This window comes from Pinus tabuliformis, chromosome 9 (genome assembly GCF_031772625.1).
Source record: "Pinus tabuliformis cultivar Carrire ecotype Pingquan chromosome 9, CPIR1, whole genome shotgun sequence".
NCBI lineage: Eukaryota > Viridiplantae > Streptophyta > Pinopsida > Pinales > Pinaceae > Pinus > Pinus tabuliformis.
In genome coordinates, this window is record NC_142307.1 from 1,359,206,155 (window position 1) to 1,359,227,365 (window position 21,211).

Genomic DNA, 21,211 nt, shown 5'->3' on the forward strand with positions numbered 1-21,211 from the left:
GATGGTGCTGAATCCATTCCCACCATCAAAAACACAATTCAAACACTGCCTCTACAAGATTTTTTGAAATTTTTTTACCCTGATTCCGGCCACTTTTAGCCGTCCAAGCAATTCCTCCACCTCGTTACACAACTCCTTTGATTAAAGGTAGCACAAATTCACACCAAACAATACCATGGTTTACTTTTTCAAAGAAAAAGGGCAAAAGGCATTAGTGGCCCATGGTCCGAACCTACTCTTTCATAAAATAAAATAATTTTAACAAAACCAAATACTTAAAAAAATAAAAGAAAAGAGTGAGACGGTGCAAAATAAATCCACCAGGCTGGCCTTTCCATCTGTTCAAACCTGTTCCGCCGTGCCGCGTTGTGCCACCGGTGAGCGAACAGCCGCGCCTGCTTGATTCACTAATACAGTGAAGCTTTAATTGAACTCGCAGGAGGAGACTATGTTCTGTAAATGTGAAACTCCTGCCCTAAACGGAATTGGAGTTTAAAGGACATTTTATTAAATGTGTCTGTATCGAGAGGCATCATTATCAGTAAACACAATGTCTGGAAGCCTCTAATTGATGTTACAGGAAAGTATTTGAAGTTTGCTGGATTGGGTTATTCATGGCCTGGGAGGTGTTATTATGGCTACTTTCCTTCTTAATCGTCATTGCGCTGCTCGGATTCGTGGTATACCAGGTAAGTCATCAGGCGCACATGTAATGTAATGTCTCCATGTCTCATTTCTGTTTGTCAGACTGAAAGAGAACAATGGCGTTATGGCACGGATATAGTTTTCTCTGTGAATATTATTTGACACTACGGCAACCTATCTTTTGACTACTATTTGGGAGATTGACCCTATAACTCACTGGATCTGCCATGCGATGGCAAAGATCAACAAGCTCAGGTTTTGATGCAACAAATCCTGTATCCTGTAATGGAATGGAATAAAATGTCTGTGCTCATTGGATATGTCTGTTGGACTGCTCCATGGGAATTGAGTTCTCGAACATCTGTTTGCAAGGGAGTGCCTCAAAACCACTTTGGCAGCGGTTTCACTCAAATGTTGCTCGCCACACTCTCTGCTGTCTACTCTTGATCTCCTTGCTGGTTTGCCTTAGATCCACTTTTAGTCACTGTCCCATTACATACCATTTATTATTGATAACCTATTAGCTATTCGTAGATGAATAGATCATACAAATTCAGGGTTTTAACAGCATTCAGTTATTTATGAGTTCAGATCCTTATCCAGCCACTTAAGTGCAATAAAAATTCCACAATCATCGAATATCTACTATTTACTAGAGGCATGCATGCAAGAATAAAAGATACGTTATAAGAATCCTACTTGAGAACTACACCATGAAAACTTTTGGCTTATCCCGTATGGATAATCCTGGCATGACCTTGGAAACTACAAATAATACTCTTATCGGGTGCCATTTTAGGGCTAAACAAAAATGAGTAACAGGACCTTGAGAATGTCTATCTATTTCCAAAGGCCTATGTTCATGATTTCTCCCTTAATTAAACGTGTTAAACTAAGAAAGAAACAGGAAAAGGAATAACTATAACAGATGAAGCAAAACAAGCTTAAAATCTTCAAGCAAATATATGTATAGCAACAAGAGAATATTTCTTCTACAAGGCAAATGTGAATGAAAGAAAACACCAGTAAAAAGGGGCCTCTGTAGCTCTGTTGTTAATGTCCTCAGTGCATTGCCCAAATGCATTTGTGAAGTCTCCCATTGCACATTTGGTTAGCCATGTTGTTGTGTTTTGCGTATGGGAGTGATGCCAAAGAAAAGAGTCTTCACAAGCAAGTATTTGGTGGGAGAAAGGATTCCAATCCCTAGCAATGGTGTAGAAGCATGGCTGTAGCAGAAGCCATACAAAGTCCTTAGCGTCATGGAGACAAATTGTCGATGGTGGTTCGGATGGAGTCTAGGCTAGAGGACCATGAGAGCAAGAGAATTAACCTTAAATGGCATGGATGTGAAACAATGGTTGTTTCGGGTGTTCCCATCATTTCCCTGCTCAAAAGTTGGGTGTTCTCAACACATTAGCTACTCGAGCATTGAGATTTTCTGATGAAAACCACCTAAAAGATGAGAAAAACCACCTCCTCAATGTTTTTAATAATAATGGGTATAGTAGGCACCAATGTCTGAAAGCTTTCCTTAAGGATGACAATGGTCCAAAGATTATAAAAGAACCCAAAGACCGGTTTTCTGGTATGCATCTTCCATTTATCCAAGGGACCACTAACAAGATTGCAAGGATCCTTAGGAAGCATAAGGTCCCCTCAACCTTTAGGCCCCGAAACACCATTTGGAGCTCCCTAAGATCAGTAAAAGACCTGGTGGACCCAAAGGATATGAAAAGTTTTTTGAGTTAAGACTTCTGTGATCCATAATAATTTTAACAACATCTTTCGGAAAGATCGCATAAGAGATATTCTCATCGACGCGTTTCGAACCAGCCAGTGTGGTTCATCTTCAGGATAAGACGAGGAACCAGATCCAGGCATTGTAATAAATAGGTGTAGAGAGCTGCTAACTAGCTGTTAGCGAGTAACAACTAGTTTGACTAAGGGCAGAAATTAGGAAGGTTTTGACCAAAAAGGGTAAGGAAAATAAATTAAAATTATGATAAAATAATATTATAAAATAAGAAGTTATAATAAAGTAATTAATTTTATTAAAACTTTTAACCCTATTAATGAATATTATTATATATAGTATTAATATTAATGGTTTAATCCTATTCAAATCCCCAATATTAACTAATAAAAATAATTTAATAGAGTCATTAAATAAATAAAAGGAGGATTAATAATATTAAAAAGTGATAATAAAATTGTTTAGGGGGATACTGAATATTAAAATGGTTAGTAATACTATTAAATAGAAATAAGATTGAGATACTATAGATCATAGAATTGATTAGTAAATAAATAAATAAATAAATATATATATATATATATATATATATATATATATATAAAAAATAAAAATAAAAATAAAAATAAAAATAAATAAATAAATGAATAATATGAAAGGTGTTTATGTCATCCCATGTTCTTGTGGGACTCCCTACATTGGTGAGATTGGTTGCTCAATAAATCAAAGGATTCATGAGCACGCAACTGACATCAAACATGGGAGAACCCAATCCTCAACTTTCGCAGAACATGCGGAAAAGACTAAACATCACATCTTCATTGAAGAGGCCTAGGTCATTGCTAGGATTAGTCATTTCCATCACCGCAAGTTTAGGGAAGCCATAGAAATCGAAAGAAGGCCTAGTAATCTTGGTGGTGTTGATGTTGAGTGTATTTGACCTCGTAATCTAAAGCAGATAGGCCCTTCAACAAAGTAAAGGAGAGGTAATGATTCTCATCATCTACATTCATAATGGAGATGTCAACACCAAGAGGCTATCAAATGATGTCCTTAGGTGAGTGCATAGTCTTAAAAACCGGCTGTCTTGAACCGAAAACTGGTCAAATCGGCCAAAAAAACCCGGTTGAAGGGTTCATTTCGCCAAAATTTCACAAAAACCAGACCAAACCGGTTAGTTTATGAAGGAACTAGTTGGTTTATGGTCAAACTGGCCGATTCCATCATAAACCAGCCGACTATGAAACCAGATTTGCTAAAAAGGGCTAACATGTTGCGAATTCGTCGAATCTGACACGATTCGTGCCAAATTGTGTCCGGAAATCGTGACACATCGTGTTCGATTGGGACACGATCGAATCCGGATCGTGTCCCAATCGAACACAACGTGTCACGATTTCCGGACATGAATCCGGAAAAAGTCACCCGCGCGACATAAAAAAGGCGAGTTGCTGTTGTTTTAATTCACTTTCACTTCTCTCTTTTGCTGTGGGTTTGCTGTGAGGGGTTTGGAGCAAGGAGCAAAAGGTGTGGGAGCGTTTTCAAGGAGATTCAAGCAACAGGTAAGTGCATTTCTTTTCTATTTTTTTGCATTTTATTACAACAGTTTGCATATGCCTTTCTTTTACAAATTTGTGCATTTTTTGTTTATTTTTTTTTACAGTATTCATGGCTCAATCAAGGGCAGCAAGGACGGGGCAACAGAAGGGGAAGAATGTCCCCATTGGAGATGCCCCTCCTCCCCCAATTTCATCAGAGTCTGCTGCAAGTATTCCCTCCATTGCAAGTAATGTTGAGGGAAGACTTCTTTCTCAATGTAACATTGAGAAATATCCCTTGTGGAAATATGTCACAAGAGAGCAAGGGCCAAGCAACAAGGTGAAGGGAGGAAGCAATGTGAATTAAAGATGCAACTTTTGCCAGAATACTTTCACGAGCATATATTTCCGTGTGAAAGGCCATTTGTTGGCTTTACTAGGTTGTGGAGTTAGAGCTTGTACAAAAGTGGGTTTCCCAAAGAGGAAAGAAATGGAAAGAGAGTCCAATGTTGGTATGGCAAATGTGGTTGCAAAATAAAAAAACTAAGAATGATGAACCCCTTCCAATTTTGAGGAAAGGCAACAACAAATTCCCATTTGAGAGTTCTAATGGGGGACAAACAACAAAAAGAAAGGCAATTTCACTTGGTCCAATGGACAAGATTTTTCAAAAGGAGAAACGGGAAGAACTTGATCTCACTATTGCCTTTTTTCTCTCTCAAAAATTCACATCCTTTAATGTTGCACGCTCACCTCTATTTATTGAGATGTGTCGAGTTCTAACTCAAGGGGCTCCATCAGGGTATGTGCCTCCTGGTTCAGAGAAGCTTAGAACCACATTGTTGATGAAGGCAAAAAAAGAGGTGCAAAAAATGCTTGAGCCTATTAAAGCATCATGGCCAACATCTGGGGTTAGCATTGTTTTTGATGGATGGACAGATCCAGCATGACACCCACTCATCAACTTCATGGTGTCTTCCTTGAATGGTCTAGTTTTCTTGAAAGTAGTGGATACACTTGGAGAATACAAGGATGCACAATATATGGGTGAGTTGTTTATTAAAGTTATTGAAGATGTAGGTGTTGATTCTTGTCTGCAAATCATTACAGATAATGCACTTTTCTGCAAGGCTGTTGGCATGATTGTGGAAGCTAAATATCCATAAGTGTTTTGGACACCTTGCATTGTCCATTCATTGAACTTAGCACTGAAATTCATTGCTTCTGATGTGCTTTGGATTGGTAACATTATTGAGGATGCACGACATATCCGTAACTTTGTACAAAATCATACAAATGCCCTCACTATCTACAAGGAGTATAGCAATCTATCACTGTTGAAGATTGCAGATACATGGTTTGCCTCTTCATTCATCATGTTGAAGAGGTTGAGGGAGGTCAAGACTGCTCTTGGGGCCATGGTTATTTCAGAGTTTTGGTCTTTTTGGAGAAAGACAGATCAACTTCTAAAAGAGTGAAGGACACAGTGCTAGATGATGCTTGGTGGGAGAGGGTAGATCTACTTATTCAGATCATGGACCCTATCATTTCTTTGCTTCGATTTGCAGATACATACCAACCCATCCTAGGAGAGGTTTATGAGGGATGGGATTTCATGATTGAGTCTGTGAGGAGCATTATTTTACAGAGTGAGTGCCCCGAGTATGAGACATCACTAGAGGCCTTCTTCACCACTATACAGGATATTCTTGTCAGCAGATGGGACAAGAATTGCACACCTTTATATTGTTTGGCTCACTCATTGAACTCAAAATACTACAACCATGAGTGGTTGAATGGTGGACCTTCCCACAGATTCCCTCCTCAAATGGATGGGGAAATCTCACAGGGGAGGAAGATGCATTTAGGTGGGTTTTTTAGGATAGAGCATTGCTTGATGAGGTGGAGGATGCCTTTGCAGAGTTTTCCATTGGCACTGGTTGATTTGCGGGATATGATCTAATTAGAGTCAGGGGGCTAAGAAGCCCTATTCCTGGTGGGCAAATCATGGGGCAACAAGCCCTCCTCTACAACAGTTAGCCATGAGGCTCCTCTCTCAGGTGAATTCATCCTCTTGTTGCGAGAGGAATTGGAGCACATATGGGAATTTGTATAGTGTTAAGAAGAGCAGGCTTGAGCAGTCCAAGGCAGAGACAATGGTGTATGTGCACACCAACCTTTGTCTTATTTACAGGTAGAGGGAAGAGTGGTTGAAGGGAAAGACAAAGACGTGGGATGTCTTTTCTGATGATATGGGCTTGGACAACAGTGTTGAGTTGGCATTGGCCAACATGGATCTAAATGATCCAGTGTTAGAGCCTGTCAAATTTGATGGTGGTGATACTGTAGAGGGGTCATCCTCCATGCCAGCCGATGCAGAGATGACTTTGGATATAGGGGAGGAGGATGCAACAGAGGAGAGCAGTGGTGACCATGAGGATGAGGACAGTGATGCTGATTTTGATGATGACTATGAGGATTGATGACTCATGAGTCATGAACTACCTACTGCCTTGAGGCTTGTATACTTGTTGTTGTTTTGTATTTTCTATTTCTATTTGCCATTGGCATTGCACTACCTATGTAACACATTTTGATTTTGATGACTTAATGAGAAAACTACAATTGTCAATATTTTTATCTTACTATCTTGTCTTTCTCCTATTGGATCATTGATGAATTGAATATGTATTATTTGAATTTTGTATGTACTATCACTATGCATAATGTTACTAACTTACTTTGTAAATAGTAAAACTTACATCTAGATGAAGATCTATGTTTGAAATCAATGAATTTGTATCATGAATGAGAATTTGTGTAAGAAATATCTAATTTTTAATATATATATATATATATATATTTTTTTTTTAATATATATATATATAATTAATATATATATATATATTTAATATATATGTATATATATATATATATAATTAATATATATATATATATATATATATATATTTTTAATATATATGTATATATACGTATATATATAATTAATATATATATATATATATATTTTTAATAAAATAATATATAACGTATTTGAACGTATCCTGTTTCGGGGGGTCAACATGTCCGTATCCGACAGTCGAATCCCCGTATCCGTCAAATTCCAAATTCACGTGTTAGGTGACTTAGCTGACTGGTTTATTGTCAGGGCAACGATAGACCCTACAAAATGCAGTTTTCTAAGTTTTTAAGCTGTTTTGAGGGAAATTCGGGGTTGTTTTCCTCCAAAAATAGTCCTTCTAAGCAAATCATGCCTACCCTCTCAGTTGCCTGACACATCTCAACTCTAGCAATGTTGGCAATTAGTGGTAATGTTAAATTCATAAAGTAAAAGTGACATTTCCTTTATTTCTCATTTTCATCCTTTTAGTTAAATTTTTAACATTACCAAGAAATGACTCACGATGCTTGAGAGTGGTTTTGACCTCATTGGATTTCATATGGAGAAACTAGAATTTTAGATTTCACTCAAAATTCAACAGACTTAATGGTTTTTAGGATTTCATGGTTTGGGGGTTTGCAATGTTTCCATTTGATTCTATCATGCGTGAGGGTATGAGATTGACATTTGATCAAGAGCATGAAGCCCTTTAAGAACCTTGATGTTGGTGGCATTGATTATTGAATTTGGTTGATGTTGGTGGTATTGATTGTTGAACTCCTCTACCATGGCCTTAACAAGAATGTACCCTTCACTCAAAGGAAAACAACTGGTTAGGCATGCTAATCTTTTTCTACCACATTATAAGGTTGAGGAGATGAACCCTTCACTCAAACCAAAATCATTGGTTAGGCATGTTAAACCTTTTCAATTTCTATCATGTTATAAGGTTGAGCAATCCAAGTCTGAAGACTTTGAGCTAGATGATGTTTATGTATCTCTTGTTGATGATCCCATTTCTAGTAGCGCTGAATCAATGATGAGTTTCATGAGTGACCATGTTGATCAGTGATTTGTAGTTTTGATGTCTATTTTTGTTACTACTACTACTAAAGTTGTAGAGTTTTAGGAGTCCTCAAACTCTGAGCCATATTATTTATGTAGCTCATGTTGATGATCTCTTGTCTAGTAGTGGTGATGAGTTTGATCATGATGAGGAGTGATCATGTTGTTGATCACTGAGTAGGTCAGTGGCCCTATAGCTTAGAGCAATGTTTTCAGACTCTAGAGGCCATTTAGAGCCTCATTGATTATGTATTTTGTTGCTGATATGTATTGCACTCGGTGCTGTTTTGATGTATTCACCTTTATATGGTATATAAATGAACAAACTTTGCATATTTTGTCTCTATTGGCTTGGAGTCATGGTTTTAAATTTTAAAAATAGTTTTTTTTTTCATTAAAAATTAATTATTTAATGTATTTTTTAAAAAAACCGGTTCATTAAGACCTGACCAGTCCTGGTTTGAAACCGGTTCATTAATTAGGTGGACCATCCGATCACCGGTTCCGGTTTTTAAAACTATGGGTGAGTGGCTTGGGCTCATGGGGCCTCAAAACCCACCAACTGGTGCTAGAGGAAGATGTCAAAGAAAAAGCAAATACACTCATGACATCCAAGGCTGAGGAAGACTTGGTAGTATTACAGAAGGCAATTACACACATTCAGGATAATACTTCGTGGTGGTGTTGGTGTTGAGTGTGTCTGATTGTTTTATGAGTTTTTGTTACAATATGCTTTGATATCTGTGTGGCATGGGTTGAGGAGCAATGTTATCAGAGTAGGCCGTAGCTGCAAGGCATTTGGTCATACTAGTGCTTGCCACAAAATGGAAAAAATAAGTAATCTTGTAGAGCTGCTGTAGGAGGGCTTTGAAGCATGCATGATGTGACATTTGAAGGTACCATAGTTGGTGATGAAATTTTAGGAAATTGCAGTTCAATGCAAATTCAGAAGTTTCACCTCATCCTTGAGGTTCCTGAGATCTATTTCCTGTGAACTTTCAGCCTTACAGCTGATTGTGAAATATAAAGTGTATATATTTCACTTTCGTCAAACCAAATACACAAGTCAGCCCAAGAAAATTAACATTGAACAAATGTACTTCAAAGGAAATATTTTCTAGCCATAGGGGACAATTTCTAACATATAACAGATCTGAAAATTACTTATTTGCAGCTACAGACATAATTCAGCCCACTTAGCTTGTATATGTTTGTTAAACCACTTACTTTGTTACATCACATAGCAAAATCTGTTAAATCACTTAACAAAATCTATTCACTGTTATGTTAAATCAGCATGCATAACTAACTTTTGAAACTTACCAGATTTAGAAACTACTCAATCATAATAAGAACATAAGTTGAAAATCGGAACTGAGAGTACAGAAAGTTTGGACAGTAAAAAATCTTCATATAGACATAAGATGAAGTTACAAGTACATATTGACAGCTTATCAAAAGCTGGTAGAAGAAATTCTTTTGAGCTTATCAAAAGCTGGTATTAGAAAGTCTTTCAAGCTTATCACAAGCTAGAACTTCTCCAATGCTTTCTAAACCCTAGCTAGGGCAACTGACTATCAAACCCTAGCCATCAACTCCTAGCCTGGATTCACTTCCATCCAAAGCTGGTTGCTCCCCTGATCCGAATGGATCGTAGAACGCTCTCTAAGTTTTCATGAACTCTTTAAAAATCATGCCAAAGATTCAAAATCTTATAAAGAACAAGCTATTGGGAGGAATCCTCATGACAATTGCGAATTGCGGTCAGTACGGATCAACGAGGGCCATCGATCTAGCGCGCAGAGCGGCGGACCATGGTAACGCGTGCTGACACCAACCAGCAAATGCAGGGACAAATTTGAGCAACGGAGCTAGTTTCCGATATGCGATTAGTGACAAGTCGCAGGGCAAACCTCTCAGTGAAGGAAAGCCCCGAGCACCCAAACCCGAAATAATTATAAAACGCGAGAAATATTGTTTCGGTTCCGTCGAAGCGGGATTCCACAAAACCGGCAGAATATTGGAGGGGCTTCGAGCGGTAAGCGGTTTCAATTGAGTTCTGCCCGATGCCATACAACGATTGCCACGCATCCCGGGGAAGAGAGAGAGAGAACCGCTCACATCGGACGGGTAAACATCATGCTACTCAGCTGCCCGATATGAACGACAACCATAGGATCTGGGGCCCCCAGATCAACGACGGAGACGCGTTCCGATGGATGACCGGATTTGACAAGATTATAAAGCAAGATCACATAGGATTTGAAGTCCGATATGGACGATGCGTTGGCAGAAGGTCGTGTTTCGCGGGCATTCTTGGAGTTAACGGAAAAAACGGCCGTTTCAAATATGTCCAAGAGAACTGACACTCATCCGTTAGGAAATAGGTGGCCACCTCCCTGTGAGGCGTTACACAGTGACTAATTACGCAAGACAGAGGGATTCAAACGGACAGACGCAGGGGAACTGGAAAGCCGGGAAGTGGAAACGAACAGTCAGGAAGCAGATTGGCTTTAATGCCACAAACTGACAGAAAGCAGAGGAAGCAAAAAAGAGCAGTAAGCATTAGGCAGTAAGCCGAAAGCAGAGAGAAGAAGTCGAGCTAACCTACAGAAGCAAAGGCAGCGTCGAGTCAGAATTAGGAGAGAGCCAGAGAAGGCTTGAGAGGTTCAAGCCCACTCCTCTGAAATCCCTGTCTTGTATGAGTCTCAGATTGGGCTCATAGTACTGTGACTGATAGAGGTCAAGAGTCAGTAAGGAGAGTTTGTGTACTCCAGAGACGTGGGGGATCCAAGTACAGTCGTACTGATTTATACCTGTTGAGTGAGACTCAAATTGAGCTCACCATTGTAAAAACTCTGCTTTGAAAACATAATAGAGAGGCCACCACTGAAGGCTGGACCAGGAGACGTAGCCCAGGAGTATTGGGTGAACTCCTTATTAAACTTGTTGTGTTGATATGTGTTGCCTATTATGTTTTCCTTAACTGCTTCATTGCCTGTGTATTTCGCAATCTTATTGATCCGTTGCATAAAATAACATAGGCACATCCATGCACATGAGTCTGTAATACCTTATTGTTTGTCTTAGATCAATTACAGATCAAGTGGTATCAGAGCTTTAGGTTGCTAAGGTTAGACAAGCTTGTGCTGGAATTTTTGTTGTTGAATGCTAACTAGGACAAAGCTCAAATTAGGAGAAGGAGAGTTGGTTGAAGCTAACCCAGAAATTGGAAGAGTCTATCCTAAGAGGAAAATGACAGAAGAAATTCCCTTGGAGTCAGACTCCCAGTTCATGGATAGTTTCATGACCATGAGAGCCATGGTAGAAGAAATGTATAGAGAATTTAAGAAAGGTAGAGATGAAGATTCATCAACCTCCAAACAAGATAAAGGAGCAGAAGAATCTCTCCTCAATGACCATTCTAAAGGCAAAGGGAAAGAAGAAAAGCTTCCCACACCTCCTAATAGCCCTGAAAATAAAAAGAAAACATCTTTGATCAAATTAGATGTTAAATTTGATTTGCCGATATATGATGGAGAGTTGAATGCAGAGAAGCTGGATAATTGGATTAGACAGATTGATGTGTATTGCAGGGTGCAGAGCATTGATTCAGACAGAAGTAAGATTCAGCTAGCCAGCCTACGCCTTGGTGGCACTGCCTTGGTATGGTGGGAAGGCAGGACACAAGCTGACATGAAGAAGCATGGTAAAATCCTTTCTGTCTGGAGTGAATTTGTTTATGCAATTAAAAAACAATTCTATCCACTAGCTTATATGCAACAAGCTATGATGAGTTGTCAAACTCTTTGCCGATTAAAAGGGCAAAGTGTACAAAGCTACACCCAAGAATTTAGAAAAAGAGCTTTGATTCTAGGCATTTCTTTAGACTCACCTGAAACTCTGCTGAAGTATATAGGTGGTCTACATAGCTATTTAAAGCACACCATTCTCATGTTTAATCTTACTAGCATAAATGAGGTATTTGTTCAGGGTACACATCTAGAGGCTAGAGGCAAGAATGTGAACCCAGAAGTTGGGGGATCATCAAAACCCACTGCAAGCAAGAACAAGGAAAAGAGAAAATAGAAATGGAAAGAGAGGAAGACAAATGCTGTACAAAAGACCAAACCTTCATGCACTCACTGCAAGAAGGATGGGCATGATGATGAACACTGCTGGATTCTGCATCCGGAGCTGAGACCCAAGAAGTTCGATGGCAAAAAGAAGAAGACTGCTGCAACTATTCAGAAGGATTTGGGGTTAGACTCAGGGGATGAAACAACAATCACAACCATAGGTATAAAAGGTAAAAATTCTGAAGCATCTACTAGTAATTCTGCACAATCTACTGATAATGAAGAAAATGAGAGGAAAAGACATGAGCTTTTTCATATTAGAGTTATTTCCAAGCATCAAAAGATTGATACTTTGTTTGATAGTGGCTCACAAGTAAACTTAATTTCTGAAGCAATTGTAAAGAAGCTGGGATTACTAACCACACCTCACAAGAAACCATATCCATTGGGTTGGGTATGTGATAAAGCAAAGCTACAAGTGACTAGACAATGTAAACTTAGGTTTTCCTTTGGGTCAACATTTGTAGATGAGATTGAGTTAGATATAGTTCCCTTGGATATATGTGGAATTGTTTTAGGAAGTCTTTACTTGTATGATAGAAAAGCCATTTTCTATAGAGCTGAAAACAAGTATCAACTCATTAAAGATAGAATCGAATATATTGTAAGAGCTCATAAACTCAAGAATAATTATATCTCATAAACTCAGGGCAGATGAAAATAATTGTAAATTCATGCAAACAATTTTTACTGATGGTTGTAAAGGAAAAGAAACCTGATAAAACCAATGTATTTGAACGCTTTAATGCTAAACAACGAGCTGAATTAGAAAAAGTTGTTTCAGAATATGATATGCTATGTCACGAACCTAAAGGTCTGCCACCCAAAAAGGAAATAGTACATGATATTAATTTGTAGCAAGATGCTCCATTGCCTAACATCGGAATGTACAGGTTGCCCGCTTGAGACAATGCAGAAATCAAGAAGCAGGTACAAGAGCTGCTCGAGAAAGGGTTCATAAGACCTAGCACATCATCATGTGGGTCTCCAATTGTCTTGGTGAGAAAGAAAGATGGCTCATGGAGAATGTGCAATGATTACCGAGCACTAAATAAGATAACGATAAAAAATCATTATCCCCTTCTTCGCATAGATGATCTATTAGATCAGTTGAAAGAAGCTGTTTACTTTTCCAAGTTGGACTTGCATAGTGGCTACCATTAGGTCAGAGTTGCAGAGCAAAATGCATGGAAGACTGCTTTCAAAACAAAGCAGGGATTGTATGAGTGGTTAGTTATGCCTTTTGGCTTAACTAATGCTCTTGCTACTTTCATGAGAGTAATGAATGATGTACTCAGACCTTTTATTGATGATTTTGTCATTGTATATCTAAATGACATTGTTATATTTAGTAAAACATGGGAAGAACATTTGAAGCATGTCAAGCAGACTCTAGATGTTTTGAAAAGAGAAAATCTTTATATTAAGCTATCAAAATGTGAATTTGGCAAAACATCTTTGAATTATTTGGGTCATATTGTAGGGGGTGGTGAATTGAAGATAGATCCCTCTAAGGTTGCAGTCATTGTAAATTGGCCTAAACCCAAATCTGTTATAGAAGTTAGAAGCTTCCTAGGAGCAGCACAGTATTGGAGAAAGTTTATTGCTAACTTTTCCTTGATTGCAGCTCCCGTACATGCTTTAATAGGATTGAACAAGGTGTTTCAGTGGGGAGGCAAACAGCAAAAAGCCTTCGACACCTTAAAAGAAAAGATTAGTACAACACCAGCACTATCACTGCCCGATCTTCAAAGACCCTTTGAGATTTAAACGAATGCCAGTGACTATGCCATGGGAGTAGTGTTGATGCAGCATGGTAAACCCATATGTTATCATTCTGAGATATTTAATTCTGCAGTAGTTAATTATCCCACATATGATAAAGAATTGTATGCATTAGTACAGAGTGTGAAAAAGTGGAAACATTATCTAATGGGCAAAGAGACAGTTATACATACTGATCATCAACCACTTCAATATTTACACTCACAAACTAAGTTGCAGCAATCAAGACACTATAGGTGGATGGGTTTTCTACAACAATTTCATCTTGTCATCAGATATAAAAAGGGCATACACAATAAAGTTGCAGATACGTTGTCCAGACCAATCATAAATGCATCTACTATACTTAAGCATAACTTAGTATTGCATGAAAGCTATATTGAACAGTATGCTCAAGATATAGATTTTAAAGATGTATATGCAACTTTAAGTCATGGAAAACAGGTAGAAGAATTGGATTATCATGTTAAGGACCAACTCTTGTATCATTTTGGAAAGTTATGCATTCCTCAAACCGAAAGAGTAAGGATAATTCGAGAAGCACACACTTCTCTAATATCAGGTCACTTTGGGGTAAGTAAAACAGTTGCACAGCTGCAAAGATTTTGTTATTGGCCAAAAATGAATGAAACCGTTTCTAGATATGTAAGAGGGTGTACCATGTGTGCTAAGAGCAAGCCCAACAATAGGAAACTAGGCTTGTACACTCCACTACCAGTTCCTTTTCATCCTTGGGAAAGTGTTTCCATGGACTTTGTTGGGGGATTGCCTAAATCTAGAAAAGGTCATGACTATTTATATGTTATTGTGGATAGGTTCAGCAAAATGTGTATTTTAATACCCTGTAACAAACAGATTATAGCTAAACAAACAGCAAAGTTGTTCTTTCAGCATGTATGGGTTCATTTTGGATTACCCACTTCCATTGTATCTGATCGAGATTCCCGTTTTATTGGGAAGTTTTGGTCAAGTCTGTGGGAATTGATGGACACCAGACTGAAGAAGAGCACAACCTTTCATCCACAAACAAATGGCCAAACAGAAGTGGTCAACAGGACAGTGATCCAGTTGCTCAGAGGCTATTGCAGCAAGCATCCCAAGCTTTGGGATGAACATTTATGTTATGTGCAACATGCTTACAACCGTGCTAAACATTCTTCTACACAGAGATCTCCTTTTGAGACCTGTTTTGGTTTCACACCGAGGTCTCCCTTGGATTTTGTCTTTGGTAAAGACATAGCGATTGATGGACACAATGATGTGGACAAGGCAACCAAGTTCATTGAACAAATCCAAGAGATTCACCAGGCAGTACAGGAACAACTGGAAGAGAGCCAAGCCAAGTACAAGGCAAGGCATGATAAGCATAGTTTCCAAATTGGTGATCAAGTCTGGCTATATATCAGCAAAGACAGAATGTAAGGTGAAGGTAAGAAGCTGAAGCCAATAAGGTATGGACCTTTCAAGATACTTGAGAAAATCAGTGAGAATGCTTTTCGCCTTGATCTGCCAGCTTACATGCACATCTATTCCATAGTTAATGCAGAAAGCTTGAGACTGTTTGAACCTTCATTGGTTGAAGATCCCGAAGAGCAGAGTCAAGGTCTTCTATTGATGATCTGTTGCTTGAATATCTCAATGAATTGCAGGAAGATACAGTTCTGGACAAGAAGGTAAGAACTACGCGCAGAGGGGATGTTGAGTGTCTCAGGATTGGACTCAAAGGTTCAAAACCAAGCAATGCAAGATGGATAGAAATTGGGCAAGCGAGGAATCTATACCCTCACTTGATTGATGCTTAAAAACCAACTTTTGGTGCTCCAAAAGCTTTTTCAGTGGGAAGGCGTGATCCGAATGGATCCTAGAACTCTCTCTAGGTTTTCATGAACTTTTTAAAAATCATGCCAAAGATTCAAAATCTTATAAAGAACAAGCTATCGGGAGGAATCCTCATGACAATTGCGAATTACGGTCAGTACGGATCAACGAGGGCTGTCGATCTAGCGTGCAGAGCGGCGGACCATGGTAATGTGTGCTGACACCAACCAACAAATGTAGGGACAAATTTGAGCAACGGAGGTAGTTTCTGATATGCGATTAGTGACAAGTCGTAGGGCAAACCTCTCAATGAAGGAAAGCCCCGAGCACCCAAACCTGAAATAATTATAAAACGTGGGAAATATTATTTCGGTTTTGTCGGAGCGGGATTCCACAAAACCGGCAGGATATTGGAGGGGCTTCGAGTGGTAAGCAGTTTCAACCGAGTTTTGCTCGATGCCATATAGCGATTGCCAAGCATCCCGGGGAAGAGAGAGAGAACCGCTCACGTCGGACGGGTAAACATCATGCTACTCAGCTGCCCGATATGAACGACAAGCGTAGGATCTGGGGCCCCCTGATCAACGACGGAGACGCATTCCGATGGATGACCGGATTTGACAAGATTATAAAGCAAGATCACATAGGATTTGAAGTCTGATATGGACGATGCGTTGGCAGAAGGTCGTGTTTCACGGGCATTCTTGGAGTTAACGGAAAAAAACGGTCGTTTCAAATATGTCCAAGAGAACTGACACTCATCCGTTAGGAAATAGGTGGCCACCTCCCTGTGAGGCGTTACACAGTGACTAATTACGTAGGACAGAGGGATTCAAATGGACAGAGGTAGGGAAACTGGAAAGCCAGGAAGTGGAAATGAACAGTCAGGAAGCAGATTGGCTTTAAAGCCACAAACTGACAGAAAGTAGAGGAAGCAAAAAAGAGCAGTAAGCATTAGGCAGTAAGCCGAAAGCAGAGAGAAGAAGCCGAGCTAACCTACAGAAGCAGAGGCAGCGTCGTGTCAGACTTAGGAGAGAGCCAGAGAAGGTTTGAGAGGTTCAAGCGCACTCCTCTGAAATTCCTGTCTTGTATGAGTCTCAGATTGGGCTCATACTACTGTGACTGATAGAGGTCAAGAGTCAGTAAGGAGAGTTTGTGTACTCCAGAGACTTGGGGGATCCAAGTACAGTCGTACTGATTTATACCTGTTGAGTGAGACTCAAATTGAGCTCACCATTGTAAAAGCTCTGCTTTGAAAACATAATAGAGAGGCCACCACTGAAGGCTGGACCAGGAGACGTAGCTCAGGAGTATTGGGTGAACTCCTTATTAAACTTGTTGTGTTGATATGTGTTGCCTATTATGTTTTCCTTAACTGCTTCATGGCCTGTGTATTTCGCAATCTTATCAATCTGTTGCATAAAATAACATAGGCACATCCATGCACGAGTCTGTAATACCTTATTGTTTGTCTTAGATCAATTACAGATCATCCCCCAAAGATCCACAATGAGCAAGTAGACACATTGGCAAGTCCTCTTTGGCACCTACACTTGCATCACATAAATGTACAAGAGAAAACAAGATAGTCTTCCACTATCTTCTCTACATCAAGCACTCCAAGCGGTAGGGTTTCCAATGCCACAAAATCCTAGTCTTCTCTTGCAAGAACAAGTGCTCCCTTTGCTTCTCTAGGGATTCTCCCAAACCCTAGCTTCTATTGTCTTCTCAGGTCAAGCTCTAACCCTAATGTGTTCCTTGAGGCTTTCATCAATACAAGAACCCTATCACTCTAGACAAGAGTGCAAAGTACAATGAAGAAGAAATACATATGGAAAGACAAGTTTGCTCTAGCTTTGACATCTCTAATACACGTATGCAATTGTTGTGATCAATGTAATGAATGAAACAAAAGTCTCCATCCTCTCTCTCTATATATGATAGGTGAGGGAAGCCAACAATAATAAAGTAGACAATGTCCATAAGTAGGGAATCTAACTAATCACTAGATAGTTCAAGTTGGAGCATGTCAAGCTTCAAGGTAAGCATGTCCATCAAGAAAGTGTCCCAAGGTAAGCACTCCATGAGAAAGGTCCAATGCTCCCTTCTAAAGGTATCCAATGCTTCAATTCTACATTCTAAGCCTCCTAAGTCCACAACACCTCCATGAATGCTCCTCAACCAAGCAACCTCAAGTCAAGCACAACCCTCCATGTAGCCACCCAAGTGTTCTCATGTTGTTGAAGGCTTAGGGTCCTCTTTATAAGCGCTCAACACTCCTCCTCCAAGTAGCTCCTTTTCCCAAGCAAGCAACCATGCCTCCCATGTGCACCTCATTAAGAATTTCACAATGCTACATGGGTCTTCAACCTCCTAAGGAAGTGCACCACATAAGCATCAAGTCAAGGTATAGCTGCTAGCAATCCGTGAGTAAGCTATCTCCAATGTGTATGTACAACCATGAGTAGCATCGCACCATGCACTCCACATTGCATGAAGCACCTCCGAGAATGGTGTAAACACTTTCAAAGTTGTTAGACACATTCATGGTAGAAACAACAGATGAATGATAAGCATGAGAATTTGTCTATTATTAACAAATGATATACATTTATAGTACATTCGCATGACCTTTGGTTTCGTATTCCAAGGTTTCTTGGACTTCCTTAGACTATTCAACTTCCACACCAACCCTTAGAGGATTAGGTGTCCAACATTCCCCCCCTTAATCCGAAGGGGCATGTATGAGTCCAGGAAGAGAGCTGTAATACAAAATGTGCAAAAATGCATGGCAGCACTAGGCTGAATGTGCTCTCTGAAATGTTGGTATAAAGGGCGGTGGTTTAAGGATGACCACCAACACTGGAACGCTTAGTGTAGTTCCCAGAACTCTTCCAAGTCTGGCATGAAGCTTAGGTCTTCTGCTAGAGGAAGTGCTCCTGATGTTTTGAAGAGGGAAACCTTCAATCGTGAAAGGAAGGTCTCACCCTGCATAAAAGGGAGAACCTCAACCTGAAAAGGGAGGTCTCAACCTGTGATGGTTTAAGGATTACCACCAACTCTGGAATTCTTAATGCAATTCTTGGAATTCTTCCAAAACTGGCACGAAGTTGAAGTCTTTTGCTAGAAGAAATGTCCCCAATTCTTTGAAGAGGCATCATCAACTGAAGGCATGCTTAGGGGCATCTTTATCTTTGGCTACAACTCTGACCCTGGTATGGCAGGTTGTAGCTCAGGCTCATTTGATGTGGCTTTGAAGCTTGTAGATGACCATCACTTCCCCCCCTGTCAGATACAAGGTGAGATGATGGAGAAAACTCAATTGCAAGATTGTTCAATACTCTAGAACAAGTTCGGACATAGGACTGAAATATGTTTTGGCTGTCGATGCCCATTGCCAAGAAGCGATCCATCCAAGATGAATCTTTGTTCTTGCAGTAGGCTTGTTTCTAAAGCATCTGTGTGAAGCATGGGTGGTTTTATGACAATGCTCACATGGATCAAGATCAAAACAATGATCTTTCATATGGCCAACTTGGTCACAGTGTTGGCATTTCACAATCTGTTGTGGCTGTTGTGGAAGAGGACCAGAATCTGAAACAGATGAAGATGAACTGTGACGAGGAGTAGGTGAAGATGAATCGTCCTGAAGAAATCCAACACTTTGAAATTTGGATTGGCTTGGAGTAGTTTGGAATATGAAAGGACACGTCTTTCTCATATCCAAGACCAGTTCTATGCTTGTTGTGGACAAGCTCTTCCCAAGGTCTGATGATGGGCTTGGGAAGTGCAGACTGAACTTCTACTTCTGCATGCAAATCTGCTTTTGAACGGGGCACTGGATGTGATTCAACCTCAACTTTATATTGTTGATGTTGATGGGAGTCTGTCTCAATATTCTGAATAGGTTCAGAATTACTACGCTTCTGCCGAAGCTCATCTCGCTAGAACTGAGATTCTAGTTGCAGAAAATCAATCTTTTCTTGTGCATTTTGCAAACAGTTTATGATATCGGAAAGATTGTCCTTGTTGATGTTTACCATCCCATCGTCATTGGACTGTATCAAAGTAATTAAAAAAATAATCCATCATAAATTAGAGCCATTTTCTACGCTTTAACAATCAATGTTCCAATCAACCAGCAGCAATCACTGTGATGCTAAAAAACACTACTTTCATGAACCATACATACTTATGCAGCAGTCAATATAGCAAGGAATCAACAACTCTGGAATCAACAAGTCAATACCTCTTTGCTTCAAAACTGTAATGTCATTATCCTCTCAAGAGCGGGTTTGATCCATACAGAGTACAGATCAGGGTCTTGGAAGATGTTGAAATGCCATCTCAAGTCTGTCCATGTAGAACATAGTCATAATTAGAGAATCTGGCTTTGGTTTGGGCATACGTCCAACAGATTTCTTTGATCTGATAGCTATTAAGTCACTCAGATTTAAGCCTTTAATTCTCACAAACTAGCACTAAATTTTATGATCGGTTTCTTGTAAGAATCAGCGCGTTGATCTAGAGGCTTTGTCAAAGAAGTTGTAATGAAAAGGAAAACATGTATTTATGTCCAGCAAGTGTCAAGTAATAACAATTACTCGAAAATTCAAGCTACAACAAGAGTTACTTCCCCCACATCTACAACTAGCTTCACTTTATTCAACGAATACTTATTAAATAGAAATTATGCCTGTTATTCTACAAATACTTCAGGCCGCAATACATTGCAGGTGACATCTTTATTTTGGCTGTCGAATCATAAGGATTGATGTAGTCAAACTCCAAGTCTGATAAGCATATCAGCTGGTATACCGCACAAAACTGATTTCACAGCGCGCAATATAAAATGAATGCGGAGAAATTTACATACAAAACAAATGAGGCTCTAGCTGCGGGTCTAGAGATCGCTGCATAATCTGGTCACGCCCAATACACTCCTGTACATTTGTCCATAGCTCTTACTAAGGACAAAGGGGGTAGTCTCCGTCAAGCGATTTCATCTGCTACAGGTGGAGAGGAAATTGTGGAAGCAGTACAGAGAGTCCTTCGACAAGCCCTGATTCAAGGATGCTTATACCCCTTAGTCCACGTACCAATGATACAACTTCAGCGAAGCAGTCATTCTATATAAGAAAAATCCCATGGACAGTGTCAAATTCGCTTCGATCCCATGTATCTGTGCCGAACCCACCATGCTTCATTTGTTCCTTGCAGCACATTTAACGGTTGTTTCACATCCCATGGAGATGATAATGCATGGAATCAACGACAGGAGCAGTGAAATGGAAAATGGGCTGTCTTCACTCGGCTTTGCACTGCCAAAGCAGACACAACGCTTATTGCAATGGCAGCAACTGCTTCGTTCAGATCAACCTTCCTCTAGTGACAATGCTAAAGAAGAGGACGAGGATAAACTGGGCACCAACTATGCAAATGCAAAGACTCCAAGGACTTGCCCAAGGAACTTGTTGAAAATCTGGAAGCTATGCCAAAGATTGCAACTTTACCAGATGGTCACTTTGATATTCAAAACATGAGTGCAGACACATTGATGGATGAA

The 21,211-nt window shown here is 39.6% G+C and overlaps 1 protein-coding gene across 2 annotated transcripts in view; it reads left to right on the plus strand.

Moving 5' to 3' along the window:
- Positions 1–301: 301 nt before the first annotated feature.
- LOC149153556 (protein cornichon homolog 2-like) overlaps positions 302–21,211 on the plus strand; it is a 184,721-nt gene continuing 163,811 nt past the window's right edge. The window contains exon 1 of one of the 2 annotated variants that reach the window (XM_089439847.1): positions 302–689. In XM_089439847.1, coding sequence (XP_089295973.1) covers positions 615–689 — 75 coding nt within the window. In that variant the 5' untranslated portion in view covers positions 302–614. The remainder of the gene's footprint in view (positions 690–21,211) is intronic. The other variant, XM_089439846.1, reaches the window with a different exon arrangement.